The 16,246-nt window shown below is 43.7% G+C and overlaps 1 protein-coding gene across 23 annotated transcripts in view; it reads left to right on the forward strand.

Annotated features, from left to right (window-relative positions):
- Positions 1–16,246, forward strand: part of Myt1l (myelin transcription factor 1 like) — a 392,362-nt gene that overhangs the window by 298,747 nt on the left and 77,369 nt on the right. For 20 of the 23 annotated variants that reach the window (XM_060366542.1, XM_060366574.1, XM_060366552.1 and 17 more), the window contains 4 exons: positions 1,995–2,129; positions 6,033–6,123; positions 7,683–7,790; positions 13,217–13,431. In XM_060366542.1, the coding sequence (XP_060222525.1) occupies positions 1,995–2,129; positions 6,033–6,123; positions 7,683–7,790; positions 13,217–13,431 (549 nt within the window). The remainder of the gene's footprint in view (positions 1–1,994; positions 2,130–6,032; positions 6,124–7,682; positions 7,791–13,216; positions 13,432–16,246) is intronic. The other 3 variants (XM_060366636.1, XM_060366644.1, XM_060366648.1) reach the window with 1 other exon arrangement.

A 16,246-nucleotide genomic window follows, 5' to 3' on the forward strand; every position in this document is an offset into this window, starting at 1 on the left:
AGCGTTTTGAGCCGTTTTTTAACATACAAAAACCATTTAATTTCTAAACTGTTTCAAAATCTGTGAAATCATGTTATTTTTGAGAAATAACTGGGTCCTCCTGATAAAGCAGTTACTTTATGATTAAAGTTAATAATATCAGTTGTAAATTGTTTTCTTAATCCTGTACAAGTCATTTGTATCTAGTTAAAAGTCTCATAAATTTATTATTTTAACTTAACAATTGTCCTTTGAAACTGTTACTGTGTGATTCTATTTTATAATGACATAAACCTTTTTACTTTCTTAACTTTTATCAGTATAATGAAATTACTCAAAGGGCAACAAAATTATAAGCTTTGCTTTGTATTTATAAGGTTTTAAAACACAAAATGCCAGGACTTATTCTTGGGTTTGTTGGCAGAGGCCATGAGGCAAGTGAGGGGCAGGACAGCAGCTGGCAAATACCCAGGAAATGCCTTGTTCCACACCAGTGCTGGCTGTAGAGATTCTAGCACCAGACAGGAACATTATGTAGATGACATGTTAGCAGAAAAGAAACAGTGACGTCCTTCCCATCGATGTAGCAGCATTTATAAGATCCTGAGAGTCATCTGTCTTTCACATTGTTGTAAATGACACAAGTAAGTCTGTAAGAGTTAATATATATATCCAAAATCAAGCCAGGTATAGTGGTTCACGCCTGTAAGCCCAGCACTCAAGCGACTGAGACAGGAGTATTTCCATGTGTTTAAAGCCAACCTGAGTTAAATAGTTGAGATCCAGGCCAATTTGGATTACAGGGTGAAATTCTGTCTTAAAAGACAAAAATGAATAAAATTCAAACTCAAGATATTTTTTATATACATGAATTCTTAACCAAAAGTAAAGCATGCACGTTCTAACAAGTATGATTGACCTAACTGATGAGATATTCACATAAAAAAACTAAACCCTAAAGGGAACTTAACTCTAGCACCCACTGGACCAAAGTGTAACAGCCAGTATTGGTGATCTAGCAACTGGTTTTCAAATACGTGTTCCAGAAATGTGTCACAAGCTAAGACTTAGAATTCAGCCTGAGCTGGCCTCAGAAATACTGTCTAGAATTGTTGTAATGCATGAGGGTGAACTGTGGTTGATGTGGGTGTAGAAAGACTCTATTGGGATATCGTTACATCTCTGGCATCCAGCATTCAATTCTGGACCAAACGTCTGCTCTGATTGGCTCTTGGCTGGCGCTGCAGAGAAGCTGGCAGCGTTCTCGATCAGCCCGACCTCCTACTTTGTGTATGCATGCACAACCTTACACGAGCCTTCCTCTGGTTCCAAGTACAGACGAAGAAATCAAAACAAATGGTTGCTCCAGCGGCTTCTGAAGCGTTTTTTGATTGCCCATGACCCTGCCACAGGTGGGATCGCCACCCTTTCCGTCATTTGCTTACAGTGCCTTCTGAGAGTTCAGTTGATTTTCCAAAAATGTTCTGAATTGCTATGCTAAGAAATAGCGTTGCCTAACCGCAGAGAGAAAAGTCTGCAGGAAAATTCTGCAGCTTATGGCAGATGAGACCAGAGCACTCAAAAGAGGGAATAAGGGCATTGAGCAGCACCTCACTCTGGTTGAATTGTATGGAGAAATTGCTGAATGAAAACAATATGCAATTTTGTTCTCTAAGAAGGTCACTGTCTCATCACTATTTACATTGATTTCTTTGAGCAACACAGCTTATCATGTAACACACGGGAAACCAATTAATCAAGAATTAAGATTAGAAATAGGTGCTTCCCCCCCCTTGGATAAAAAATGAAATACTTTATGATTCCTGATTACACTGTATAGGTTGAAAGTATCACCTACACCCAAAAAGCTACGAAGCAACAGCCTGCTGTCCCAGCCTGTCCCTGACACCTGCCTAATTTCTCTGTTTAGCAAAGGTCTCTTCGGGTTGCTGGATAACCGCATGAGTCTGCAGTTGGTAAACGTTCATTTTCTTGACACCTGTTGTCGCTTTTAGATCCCTCGAGAACAGAAAAGAGAGAGAGCAAGTGTCCAACCCCCGGGTGTGATGGAACCGGCCACGTAACCGGGCTTTACCCGCATCACCGCAGTCTGTCTGGATGCCCGCACAAAGATAGGGTCCCTCCAGAAAGTAAGTCGTGTCTCGCCGCTCCCAGGGGCGTGCAAGCACTCTGGCTCTGTCAATCATCCCCTCCCCAACCTCATCTTCATGGCACCTCAGTACAGCTGTCACTGACCAGACTTCCTCAGCCTGGAGGGCACCTCAGGAAGCTTCCCCGACATCCTCTGGATATTCTGGGTACCAGCTCCCAAGAGTGGCTCACCCTGAAGCTGACTCTCTGGAACAGGCTCCCAGGCCCACCTGGGCTCTGGTCCTAACCTCAGTTCTACTTACTCTGTTATCCCAGGCAGGTCATTTCTCCACTTGTTCTCACACATTACAGAACTGAACTAGCCAGCCTATAAAATAACCCATCTGCACTGACCTAGAAATCCCAGGAAAAAGAGGCGTTGGGATTCCTGTCCAAATTTCTGAACCACTGCATTGCCCAATCAGCATTAGAACAACTTTGTTGCATTCACCATAGTCTGTTTCGGATCACAGGACTCCAGGCATTTGCACACTAAAGATGTCAAATGAACGGGTTTGGATCTGGTGGGGTTTCTTTTACACATTCTTTTTAGTAGGTAGGTTCCAAGGCTACGAAATGAATCTGTGGAGACAGTGTTTCTTTTAGATCTAAAATGATATATATCCTTTTTGTTTCCTTTTTTCTTGGCAAGAAATCTGCCAGCTGTGTAAAATCAATGAGAATCAATCGTCCGAGGCACAGACTCAGTTTCTGGGATGAGTGAGGTGATGGATGCCTAGTATGAAACTATAGCATGCAGTGTCCTCCCCTGGCTTCCCATGGGGACGGTGGCTCATGGTGGGGCATTTTCAGGGACATTCTGTTACCAAGGGCACCCTTGAAGTCCTTGAGAAGCAAACCTGTCAGCAGCCAGGCAGCTCTTGAATTAGTGTAACATTAGAAACAGGGAAACTGAAGTATTCTCTGGTGAAGTATGTCCAGATGCTATTATGGCTGCAGGTTCTCAACACCTACTAAAATGACATGCTTCTGTTTCCTGCAACTGTCTTGAGAACAATTAGGAAAAGCTACAAAAATACACAAATCCAGGTGTGTCTACAATCCCGTGTGTTACATGACAGGGAGACGCATGGTTGACGACAGCGGCTTCCACATGTGAGCACTGTGGTGGGTGCTTGGCTGGCCAATGCAAGCACTGACCCATTCAATGCCATAAACCCCTCAGGAAGCACTGGCCTATTTACCAGATGAAGACCATGGCAATCTGACTCCATCTTCTTTCTCTCTCAAGGAAAACACACTGGCTGGCAATAGGTGGCTCAATACTTTAAAGTTTATCTGAGCAGGTGTTAGATGGGTCTGAACTCAGCTGTAAATCCATGCCAATTCCCAAATCATCAATCTGAATGCCTGGCCTGGTGTTGCCATTTCAGTTCTAACCTGATTCTGGGCATCTGGCATGTTGCAGGTTCTCAGTACAAAAGAAGGCACCAAGGCTGAGAGTTAATGTTTTAGGAGGAAGAGTTTATGGGATTTTTTTTTCCAGGGCATAGGTTTTTGCCTCCAAGATCAATCCTTTTCAATGGATAAGAATTCTCCTTGACTCTGTATTTTCATAGGAAGTGTCTAGATGTGGTTCAAGTATGGGTTATGCTCTTTTGAGCTGGAAACTGAATAGGTTTGCCCTGGTTGGCCATATGTGGACTCATCTCAAGAGGTAGTAAGTGAGGCTCAGGTCTGACCTGGTCTCACAAACTCACTGTCTGCAGAAAAGCATTTCTAAAGACAGCCATGGTACACTCCTGCAATCCCAGAATTTAAGAAGTAGAAACAGGAGGGCTGAGTTTGACACCAGCCTGGTCTACATGAGACCCTATCTCACAAAGGATGCACACGACATAGGGGCGCGAAGGAACTCTAACTACTTTCTCTTGAGGAGTTCTCTATAACGATGCAAAGTGTAAAGGTAAATAGTCAATACAAAAAGCACTCCACAGACGCAGTGTTTGCTTTCTGGATTGGCTTCCCTGTCCATTTCCACCCAGATGAATTCAGTGGAGGAGCTGCTGCTGTGACTCACTAGCTGGATGGCAGAGGGCATTTCTGCTCAGGAGACCCCCCCCACTGAGCCAGACAGTTTCTGTCACCACCACACTATACAGATATAAAGCATGCAGGGTCATGTGGGAGGGTGTCAGGAGTAGGTGTACTGGGTGGCACGCTGGGTGGCACTGTTTGAGCACTAGTGAAAATAGAATGAGTTTCCAGGGAAAAGCATGAAGTAAGAGTGAAGGAAAGGATCCTACACATCGGCCTGTGTGGAAAGGTAAGGTAAAAGAGGAAATGCAGGGACAGCAAATCAGGTAAAATGGCATTCTTCAAGAGACCTAGATAGGAAACCCATGGCTGAGGTTTGAAAAGAGCCTGGGAGGAAGGATTAGAGGTCACTGGGCCTCCTGTTTGAAAGCCTTCTGTAGATGCTTCAGAGAAAGATTAGGAAAAAGTAGTGAGGGGTAGCACCACAAACTCAAGTGGAGAGATGGTTTGAGACAGAGTCCATAGAGGCAGCCTGCAGACTGAAGAAGATGCTACTACAGGTGTGGGCTGAACAAAGCTTCTGTGTCTCCACTTAGCAGGCTACAGACACAGCCACCTGAACTCTCACACAGCCAAGCCTGAAAGGTGTTTGCTCTCTCCGGGAAAGACTCTATAATAGAAATATTTAGCATAAAGAGAAAGAAAGGCATGTGTTAAGGTAAAAAGAAATATGTGCCATTCTAGCAGAGCAATAGGCTAGTGGAAAGACAGATAAACTTCAAAGAGAAGGGCATATCCTCCTCTGAGCTAGGGATTCCTCAGAAAGGGGATCTCCTAGGCCCCCTCCAGGCCCCCACAGGAAATGAGCTAAATGCTGATATTTCCACTTTGACTCATATTTACTGAGCACTGGCCATCTCTAAAGACAGGAGCTACGATAGCTTAAGAACAAAACTGCAATGGGCTGCTTTTCAAGAACTCGCCAATAGTGAAAACAGCAAACGCGGACAGGTACAGCAGGGAGGGGGCACGCGGGTACTGTACACATGGCCCAGCAAGACAGCAACTGCTCCACAGGAGGAGAGTCATGGGGAATAGTGATAGGTGTGGGCAAACGTGGCTCTGAGCAGACCTCATAGGACCCCAGGCAGGCTTTGCAGGCAGTTAGGACTGGGGTTTGCAGACATCTAGCTCAGAGAGACAAAGCATGTGGCCAGCAGGTACCTTTTGAAGTCAGTTGTCTTGACTTCCCCAGACTCCTAACCCCACAAGTCTCAGCTGACAAAGGACGGAGCTGTCAATAAGGACCAGTCTCCCTGGATGCCAGCAGGCAGTGTCCTCATGCTCTGGGGGCCTGTTATCTTCCCATTTGTTACTTTCACGTGGTGAAAATGCAGAGCTCTTACTATTCCTGCTCATTCTACTGAAAGCACAAAGACGCTAGTTTCCTATGTAAATGTGGTTTATAAAAAAAAAAAAAAGGTTTAAAGATCTGCTCATTCACATCAGACATTCATAATCCCATGTGTTTCCAAAGCACAGGCATGTTTTTTTTTTTTTTTTAAATGCCCAGGCTATGTGCTGTTACATGGCTGATCAGCATCCAGTGCTTATCTATGGGATACACTAGGGTGGCCCTCGCTTCCGTCCCACATGGGACTATTCAGTTCTGGCGCTCCCTGACCCCCATGGCTCCCTGCCGGCGCACCCTGCTTTGCATGCCTGAATACAGTCAGACAACCTTCTTTCTCCTCCCACATGTATTCCCTGGTCATGCACATCACAGACGTTTGTAGGACCGTTTGTCATAAACTAATCTATCCTGTTAAAACAACTGCATATCGTACTCTCATCATTTCTCTCTTTTAACGCTGGGCTATTTTCTTTGCCTCTCCTTTGTCAAGTTCTTGCCATGCATGAAAATGTTCTCAAGTGTCCCACTCCAGGCTGCACAGGGCGAGGGCATGTGAATAGCAACAGGAACTCGCACAGAAGGTAAGCCACACTCTGCTGGGGTCTATGTTAAGGGGAGCCATCCACAACTATGCCCCATGGGAGCTCTTTACTGCTATGCATCCCCTCCTTTCCCAAGGATACTGGTTGACTTCACACATTGCTTCTAAAGAGCCCATCACACCATGTACAGGAATGTCAAAGGCCTGGTTGCCCCTTTTAGAAGATTTAATTTCTTCAGCTGTGTTCCCTACCTTAGTATAATAGAGCAGTGTTTCCTCACAAATTACCCTTCTTGGTACAGCATCTAAGATGGAAAACACAGCCACTTACAATGAAACTGACCAGAAGGGACCCAACAAGGTTCTATCACCTTCTCACATAGAAGAGGCTGTCTTCCACTTACAACAATGAACTAGAACCCAGCAGTGCTAAGCCAGATGACTAACTTGGCTGCTCTTGAATTTGATGAATCCCCTGGCCATCAGCATGGACAGCATTAAAATGAGCAAATGTCCAAAAGCATCTGGAAGGGGTAGAGCAGTGGTAACACTAGTCCGGGTCAATGGCTTTACCTGGACTACTGCTGAAAATATACACTGTCAGAATCGCACTCCTGATGGCATTCCAGCTTTTTTCCCCATCCTCTTCTGACACTGTAAGACATGCTTAGATCCTCTGAAAGCCCAGATGATATCAGATCACTTCTTTTACAGTAGCAGGATGCGGTTCTGCTCAGCTTTATCTTGCTGTGGCCTAGGTTTCTTCTTAAAACAGAGGAAGGAAACTAAAATTTCTCTTACTGTCTGGCTGGTGAGTCACAATGAGCAGCTTGGTTACTGGTGTTAAGTTTATAATAAAACAGATCACAGCTCTGTGCCCTGAGGAGGTTCTCTGCCACTGAATCTGCAGGAGCTGACAAGATACAGGAGATCCCTGCTGAGTGCTGTGCAATGATCCTTCAGTGTCAGTTCCTTTTTCTGCCACCAGTACATGTGTGCACATGGATGGATACCCACACATATCTAGAACACATGGAGGCAGCAGGCATGCAGACACCATGACTTTCTGAGGAAGCAGCTCAAACAAGCCTCACTGCTTCCTTGGCCGTACCGACCTACTTGAACTAGTCACTAAACACATTTGAGTGCAGTCCTAAAGGTGTTCCTCCCTCCTTCTTCCTTCCTTTGGTGAGCTGAGGTCAGGATCTCTGAAACTTGGCAGGTAGATAGCTCTGTGGCATCAGCTCAGAGTGCCACCTTCTGGTATAGCCAGCTAACTGCCACTCTTGAGTTTGTCACATCTCCTTCCCTAGCTGCTACTGCCTGGACTCCAGAAATGGCCAACACTCAAGAATTTCTGCCTGAAACTTTAACCAGCTTGTGTTACATTTGATTCCTGGAATCTGACATGCTCATTGGACGGGCCTGGTGCTGCCTTAAGAGCTGTGTGCCAGAGCCCAGGAAATACACGGCACTGGGCAGGCTGGGAAACTCCCCTAGCTCCATCTCCCTCAGGGTCTTGGCTGGCTGAAGAACAGAACATGGTGGGTGTATCGATGTGTGGCAAGCCATTTGAGACCATTCTTTCTGTCATTGCAGCCTCTCGGGATGCCCTATTGCTGCTGCAGAAAAACTGGCAAAGGCCCAAGAGAAACACCAGAGCTGTGACGTGTCTAAATCCAACCAAGCCTCAGACCGAGTCCTCAGGTACTCAATAAGAAGTGTATCATCCATGGATTGCCATCAGCATCCATTCCCGACACAGAGCAGGGAGAGTGATGGGGACACTACACAGGGTAGATGTGTTCTAGGCAGAGGGAAGGCATGCCAGATTAAAAACTGGGGCATGTGCCCTCTGTCATCAAAGATTCTGTAGAAGCCTGGAAGTCAGTGTAACTCCCAAGTCTTCAGTGACTCTCACTTCTGAAGTGAGAGAACTGAATATAGTTATGTGATCTGTATCTCTGATAATTCATAATTCTATGAATGCCAAATAAAAGAGAAATTTTAAAAATTAATAATGTTAATAGCCCAATATAATTTCATCCCAGTTTGGAACAAGGTACAGCACCTTCTCATGGGTGGCACTGCTCTCTGAAATGCAAGAATGATCAATGCCATATTACCCATGCTTGGAAGTTTTATGTATGAAGAGCCATCAAAGCTGTCATCACTCCTTATCCTCATACACCTTAAGCCGTGGGCGGAAGTAGGTGGCATCACTGCCATTTGACAGGCAAGACAGTCAGAGTGCAGGGGCTCATGACCTACCTGATGTCACTTAGTACTGCGTGTTAAAGCGGAAAATCCCGAGGAGCAGGATTAAACCTTCATTTTCCAAAACTGGGAAGATGATTATCAGTAGAGGAAAGCATCTACCTTCCTCACAGAGTTCACACACATCTCATGAAATCTGTGACAGGCAATGTGCTTCTTTCTTACTTAGTCTCATGACAATGTCTTCGTCCCTGTATACAAATGCTAACTATCACCCTAATGTTCACATCTGAATATGCCCAGTTAGGAGGATGCCACACCACAGCCAATTCTCAGTGCCAGCTCTTAAACACTTAGCCTGTCTCTAAAGAGTAATGATGAATAATTTCCCATAAACACAGCATTTGGCTTCTGCTAAAGGTACTTCTCTCAAATACCTGATCTGGAGAAAATCACGAGACAAGAGATAGGAATGTCTTCTTGGTTCTTATTCAGTATTTCATGATGTTTTACAATTAATTAAAACTTCTTTTATCCTTTGGTAAAAAGTTAAAATATTTATAGAAAATTTAAAATATTTAAACAAAAGTAAGACAATAAAATAGTTATAATCCCTCTATTCCAAGATATTCCCTCTGTCACGCTTCATATTTTTATGTGTTGATGAGAACCTAGAAGAGCAGCTGTCTGCCTCTCAGATTGCTATTTGCTGTCACGTTCATTTTGTAGACAGGACTGAAAACTAAACAAACTGTAGGGCTTCTTCCTCACCTTCAAACCCACTAATCCTTGGTAGCAAGGATTCCCCCCAAAACTCCCAAGGCTTTTTAAGAAAGGAGAGTCCTTAGCCAAAGGAAATGAAGGAAACTAGCAACAAGGTTTGTAACTGGCAGAATTTACTCATTTCCTTCTGCCTGCTTTGGCCATCTCTGAAAGGTACATAGAGTCCCATGCACAGCCCTTCATGATGGCGACTCTGAAGATACGGGTGCAGCTGACAGCTGGAGTGAAAGTGCACATCTACCTCCTCATACCAAGGGCTGAGCTTGGGTTTCTTGAGAAACTCCTTGGCCATTGAGACAAATAAGATGTACAGTAACTGCAAATATTATCTCCATCCTGATGTCCAGAACTAAGGTCTACTCTCTCCTAATTGTTTCCTCAGCTTTGTGACCCAAGGGTCCCTCCAGGTTGATGCAGTAGAAAGATGTATCCAGTACCAAATAAGCAGGAGAGGGGACTGTCACTAGATGTGCAGGCAATCTTCCTTATGTGCCTCTGGATGGTGCATGGGGAAGGAGGCTCTAAATAGAAACAAGTCCCCTCCAGCTACTCATAAAACACCTAGGAGCTCCACTCCAGCTTAGGCTGTCCTAGGCAGCATATGGCCTCTAGGGAGAATGCTGATCATAATCATCTTCCCCTGATTCGTATATGTTCTTCATCCCTGTTGGCTAAACTGGGGCAACAGGTGTGGACTCCTAGAGGACAGGGGTCAACCTGGCACCTCAGTATTCTCCATGGCTCATTGGATGAGAAAAAAAAATTAAACCTTAAACCTGAAGTAACATAAGTGGTCAAGATTTTTTAAAAAAGTAAAAATTAAAAATCATTTGATAAATTGTCCAGCTGGAACTTGACAGTTGAGAAGCTCTCTGAGTAAGGAAGAGTTCTGTACTCTGCTCACGGACCCATGGTCCTGAATGCCATCCCCGATGGCCACATGCCCCTGCTCATCCCTCTGATTTGATGCTAGTCTTTCCAAGGCTCTTGCCAGCTCCTTGCCATAAGGTGAATGGCAGGTTGACAAGCCCTAAGGTCCTAAACGTTCCCATCTCCAATGGTGATCACAGCTTTCCCACCTTCTGCTTAGACTCTGAAAAGCTATTTTTTCTTAGAACGATCTCATCTCATCCTGAATTCTAACATGAAAGTGTTAAATATTCTGCAATACCTACTCAAATGCTGGCCTCTGCTGCCAAATGTAGAACCTTGTAGTACTTCTACTCCACATATTCCACATGTCACCTGACCTTTCAAGGCAAAGCCTAGGGCCTCACCCATTGGTGAAGCACTGTCCTGCCTAAAACTGCTCTCAAACAACAGCCTATCTCTTGGTGTACTATTTTATCGCTTCACCAAAAAGTAAATAGAGTGAATTGGTGAAAAGTGAGCTGGTAATTCAAGACTCTATATTTTAACAGATGAGTAACATATAAAGGCCAGGTCACCTACAGGCATGGATCTGTGGTAGACTGTCTGCCTAGAATTCACCGGTAAGGGATTCACTGTAAGGTATGATTCTAGTTAGTTACTGCCTAGGATGTATAGTACTCTAAGTTCGATCTAGCACCACAAAAATAAAAAAAAAAAGTAAAAATAAAAGGGACTTATTTTCTCTTAACTACTAAATATAAATGTAAGAAATAATCAGTGAAGAAACAGTTTATGTACACGAGTGAATATTGTCAAAGTTATATTAGCAAAAAAAAATCTGAAAGAAAATAGTTCATAATGTAACATTCATATTCTAATACCACACAGTAAGAACTACCTTTAAAATCTAAAGTGACAAAAAGAAATGGCCAATGCCATATGAAATTTGAAGCAAAATGTATCAATTTTTAACTACTTAATAATTACACCAGAATTTCAACACTTTTATATCTGAAGGAATTCTGGGTTAAAAAATTTTTTTTAGTAAATTTTAAGTTTTCTAAATACGTTTCCAATGAGCTGGGAGAGTAGAAGTCAGATGAGGAGGAAGAGGTGTAGGCCAGGCACCAGTATCATCACCCTGGTCCCTTTGTTCTCCGGCCTCCCAGGAACCCTCACAGCTAAGACCACGTCACCCAACAGCTGCCGTTTTACACACCGGAGGGAGGTTCAGGAAGTGATTCCCAGTGGAGTGCACCAAGTGTTCCGCGCTGAGACAGGCCATGTTTCTGGCTGATGAGCCGTGTTTTCAGCTGGATGAATCCAGGCTGTGTTTCCGGTAGGAAAAGGGAATATATCCAGTAGAGGTACAGGTAGTATATCCGGCCGAGAAACAGGCTGCATTTCCAGCCAAGGCGAGGCGGCAGTGTTTCCGGCTGAGGACAGGTAGAATGTCCGGCCGAGGAACAGGCAGTGTATCCGGTAGATGTACAGGCTGTGTTTCCTGGGTGGGTACTGCGGGCCGTGTTTCAAGATGATGAACCGGCAGCATTTCCCAGTGAGGTACGGCAGTATTTCCAGATGTGAGTCCGCTCAGCGAGAAAAAGTTTCTCGTCATCGGTGATTGTCCTTTGTAAACAGACCGTGAGCCAACGCTAATACAACATTCACCAAATTTTTTTTTTTTTTTTTTTACCTGCTAAAACACCCATTTTTCTTGGGGCCTTTTTCTTTTCTTTTAACGTTTGGCACAAATCAGAAATGGAATGATCAAAAAGGATTCCTGAAATTAAGGAAGCTTTTAAATAGATATACTGTTCAAAATGGTGGTGATAGAGATATCTCCATCAAGTCCTTCTTAACAATATTATGATTTAGAAAAGGTATAAAACAATAAGTGATAAGACGAGACTGAAATGTGTAAAAATCTATCAATACCTATCATATAGAACACAAATTAGTTAAAGAGTATAAGGGGACCAATGTTTAACTCCATTTATGTTTTAAGTGAGTTTCACTTATGAAATAGACACAGGACAGACCCATCAGCAAAGAAATAAGAATCAGAAACTCCTTCATTTAAATATTTTATCCCAAAGTCTAAGATAAAGGACTACTAGATTAAAAAAAAAAAAAAACAACATTGAAGGAACATGAATATTTGATCAAAGGTTTTTCTACAATTCTATTTTTAATGCCCAACTAGATAAATTCGGATCCAGTTTTGTCTCATTTTGCGTCCCTACATGCATCTATTTCCTCTTATTTTTTAAGGAAAATGTCTTAAGACTCCATGCCATTTTGTGTGATTTCTTTACTCTTTGTAACCTCCACAAACAAAATGCCTATAGATCAGATTCTTCCTCAGTCTCCTGCACCATATTTTCATCACCATTCTTCCTGAAAGTAAGAGAAAATGATAAAATGCATTTTAAGTATCCTATTACCTATTTCTATCTCTAATACTGAGTTTTAGGCAGATGCTTTATTGGGGATGTATAATTAAATCAGACTGCTGTGTGTGTGCGAGAGTACGTGTACTAAAACAATCCATGAAAGGTCCTAAATCCTTGATGCAGAAAAGAAAACATATGTATTAAGAGAGACACAAATCATGTTGCATGCATAGTCATAAAAAACGGGAGCCTATCACAGAGGGCCTCTGAAAAATTCTGCCCAGCAGGGTATCAAAACAGATGCTGAGACTCATAGCCAAACTTTGGGCAGAGTTCAGGGAATCTTATGAAGGACAGGGGCAGATAGAAAGACCTGGAGGGAACACGAGCTCCACAAGGAGAGAGGGAAAAAATCTGGGCCCAGGGGTCTTCTCTGAGTCTGATACTCCAACCAAAGACCATTCATGGAGATAACCTAGATCCCCTGCACAGACGTAGACCATGGTAGCTCCGTGTCCTAGTTGGTTCCCTAGTAATGGGAACAGCAGCTGTCTCTGACATGAATTCAGTGGCTGACTCTTTGATCACCTCCTCCCTGAGTGGGGAGAAGCCTTACTAGGCCACGGAGGAAGGCATTACAGCCAGTCCTGATGAGACCTGATAGGCTAGGTTCAGAGGAAAAGGGAGGAGGACTTTCCCTATCAATGGACTAGAAGGAGAGAGGGCAAGATTGGGAGGGGGCGAGGGAGGGGGCTGCAGCTGGAATACAAAGTGAATAAATTGTAATAAATTTTTTTAAAAAGAAAATACATTTAATTGAAAAAAAAAAAAGGCAAGCTGATGTTTGTTGTTGTTTACTTCCAGGCCAATGTGCTTTGTCAAGCAGCTTGAGATTCCACAGTATGGCTACAGAAACAATGTCCCCACAACCACGCCGCGCTCCAACCTGGCCAAGGAGCTTGAGAAATATTCCAAGACTTCGTTTGAGTACAACAGTTACGACAACCATACTTATGGCAAAAGAGCCATAGCTCCCAAGGTGCAAACCAGGGACATATCCCCCAAAGGATATGACGATGGTAGGAGGTGCACACTCTTATACATGAGAGACACGTTGCCATTGATGATGTTGTTGTTATGTGTATCCCTGTCCTGCAGATCAGCCACTATTCAGGCTTATCTAGTGGGTGGCAGAGGCCTAGCACGCATGGCAGAGTCCTGTGCTGTAAGCCCCCAGGCCCAGGAGGGGCAGGTGGACACACCTGTGGGTAGGAGGGACACAGTTTTCTGCAATGACTCCAAGGCATTGGCCCCTGGCTGCTTTCAGTATGTAGAGGACAAGTCCCTGGGCTCTCTGTTTTGGGGTGTGGCTGAGCTGGTACCCTTGTCTAAAAAGCCTTTTTAAAGACAAATACCCAAGACAAGTTTTAATGGAAGGAGCAGGTTGAACTCTTTTGAGAAGCTCTACATTGACCATGCTCTTCAAGGGTACACACTGGAAACCTCTGAGGAGAGGGCCGTGCTCAAGGTCTAAGCTCAGGCTGCCCCCTAGATCAATTAAAGTGGGATCCCTGGGGATCCTCTGTGTACTAGTATTTTTTAAAAGCTACACAGGGCTCTTGCTTGATGCAGCCATAGCTGATGGTGAGAAAAGCAGGCCTGAGTTTCTTCTCTATCTGGCTATCAGGGAGGAAGGCCAGCTTCAGTGTGGGACACTTGACCCTGAGCCTTGGGATCACATAGAACTGATGGCACAAATAACTTACAAGTCATCTGATGGTGTCAGAGTCTCATTTGATACTTTCCTGCAGGGGGAGGAAGAAGGGATTTTAAGGAGGTAGGGCCTCTTCTCTGAAAAAGATACTTAAATTCACATACACATGTAAAGTATTTAAAAGAAAGGTCTAGTTCAATGTAAGCTGCTATATATCTTTCTAAGCTATATGTCTATATATCTGCTATATATCTTTCTAAGTGTTTTTCTTACAGAAAATGTGTTTTGTGACTGAAATTTAATATTTCTTTGACATATCACATACTGGACATCCATGTGTGTCAGTTAATATATAGACAAATAGATATACATAGAACAAAAAGATGGCCACAGGTGTCATGGAAAGAACTATTTTTTTTTTGTCTGTTTGGTAATAATTGCTCGCTAATTTCAAGTCTTGAGATTCATTCACTTAGTTGCAAATGAAGAATCAAAAGGAAAGTTATCTTCACAGAGATCTAAGTTCAGCTGATAGACTTTCCAATCCACTGACATCACATGGTCATTCAGTTAACCTTTTCATCAGATGTTCATTTTCACATTCCTACTTCAATGTGTGGTCCAGGCTAACAAGCTTTGTAAAGCAGCTTGACAAGGCTCTCTCTTTTTACCGTACTGACTTTATCCTGGGCACAACATGGATAGGCATGGCTGGCCACAATGTCTTAGAGCCACATACCTTTCCTGGACTGTAAGTGAATCTGTTTGGGGCTACCTTAGCTTTGCACTTTATGACATACAGAGTTCTGGATGAAAGCACCTTCTAGTGTATTCACTTCCTTGAGAGTAAAGGGAGACTGAGAGACTGGGAGTTCTTGCTCAAGGCTGCTGTGATGATCAGTGTAAATAAGGAGTTTTTTGGATGTTCTTCTCACACCATAAAGTCAGGAGAGAACATATTTATTGGTCCTGATTCTCTCAAGCCCAGACAGATAACTTGTGAACTTGGGATGGGTCATGCTTTCTATTGATCCACCAGAAAAGACCAGTCTATTGAACATACTCAGTTAAACCACAGCCTTAGATTCTCAGGAAATCAAGAAAAAGGAATAGTAGCCTTCCACCACAACTTTCTGAGGAAACAAATCAAAGCTCTCATCCTCTCCTGTTGTCTACACTGGCAGACAATTAGTTCTGAAAAGGGCCCACCATGAACAAAATTGCTGAGTCATAAGTCTTTGTAAGACACTCTACCTAGAGAAGCCATCCCTTTGCTGTGCATCAAAATGTAGAACCCAATGTAGTTGGCTATGGCAGCACTCCCTGTCTCCCCAGACTATTTTCAGACACACAAAGAATGTACCTCCTGCTCTTGGAAAAATAAGAGAAACTGGCCTGACATAGAATTTATGGTCCTCAAGGATTGGGACACTGACTAGAGATGCAGAGCAGTGTATCTTAGGCATAGGGCCTAGATATCATCTCTTCAATCCCTAGCCTTCCCAGCAGCCAGCAGGCCTTCTATCAACTACCTGCTTTTCTCAGACACCTCACCAGTGGTTACTGTATGTCCATCTTCAGGCTACTTGGTCTGTCCATCTTGGCAGAAGGGTTCAGAGGCAAGATGAAAAATACAGGTGTATGATGTGTACTTGTGCATGGGGAAGCATGGTCCATTCGGTCTGAAGGACTGGATGAGTGAAACAAATGGCAGACTATATCCTTGGTTCTAGAGCTGGAGTAGATCTGATGTGCAGGGAGGCCCTTGGGTTTAGGAATGCATGGGTGGCCTGTGCAGGCCAGAAAGAAGAGCAAGCTTCAGCCGTAGGGGCTGAGAAAACAGCCTCCTCATGTTGTCTGTCATAGCGTGGATTTGGACACCTCACCTCAGAAGAGGATGTATATAGGAAGAGATGGAAAGGGAGGGGAAGGGACAGCTCATTCCATGAGTGTGAAGTGGGCATCTCCCTGCCCTATGTCACGGGGAAATAAGAATGGCTCTCTGATGTCTTTACATGTTAGAAAATCAAAAGGAGGTTGTCTCTTGACATGAAAATTATATGAAATTTTAAATTCTAAGTCTGTGGTTATGAGCCCATGGTCACGTTTTATCTCACCTGTGGTCCAGGCTGTTATCTAGATCAGTAGCCCTTCCCAGGACTTAAAATGATGTCTGTTTG

Source organism: Meriones unguiculatus, chromosome 1 (assembly GCF_030254825.1).
Source record: "Meriones unguiculatus strain TT.TT164.6M chromosome 1, Bangor_MerUng_6.1, whole genome shotgun sequence".
NCBI lineage: Eukaryota > Metazoa > Chordata > Mammalia > Rodentia > Muridae > Meriones > Meriones unguiculatus.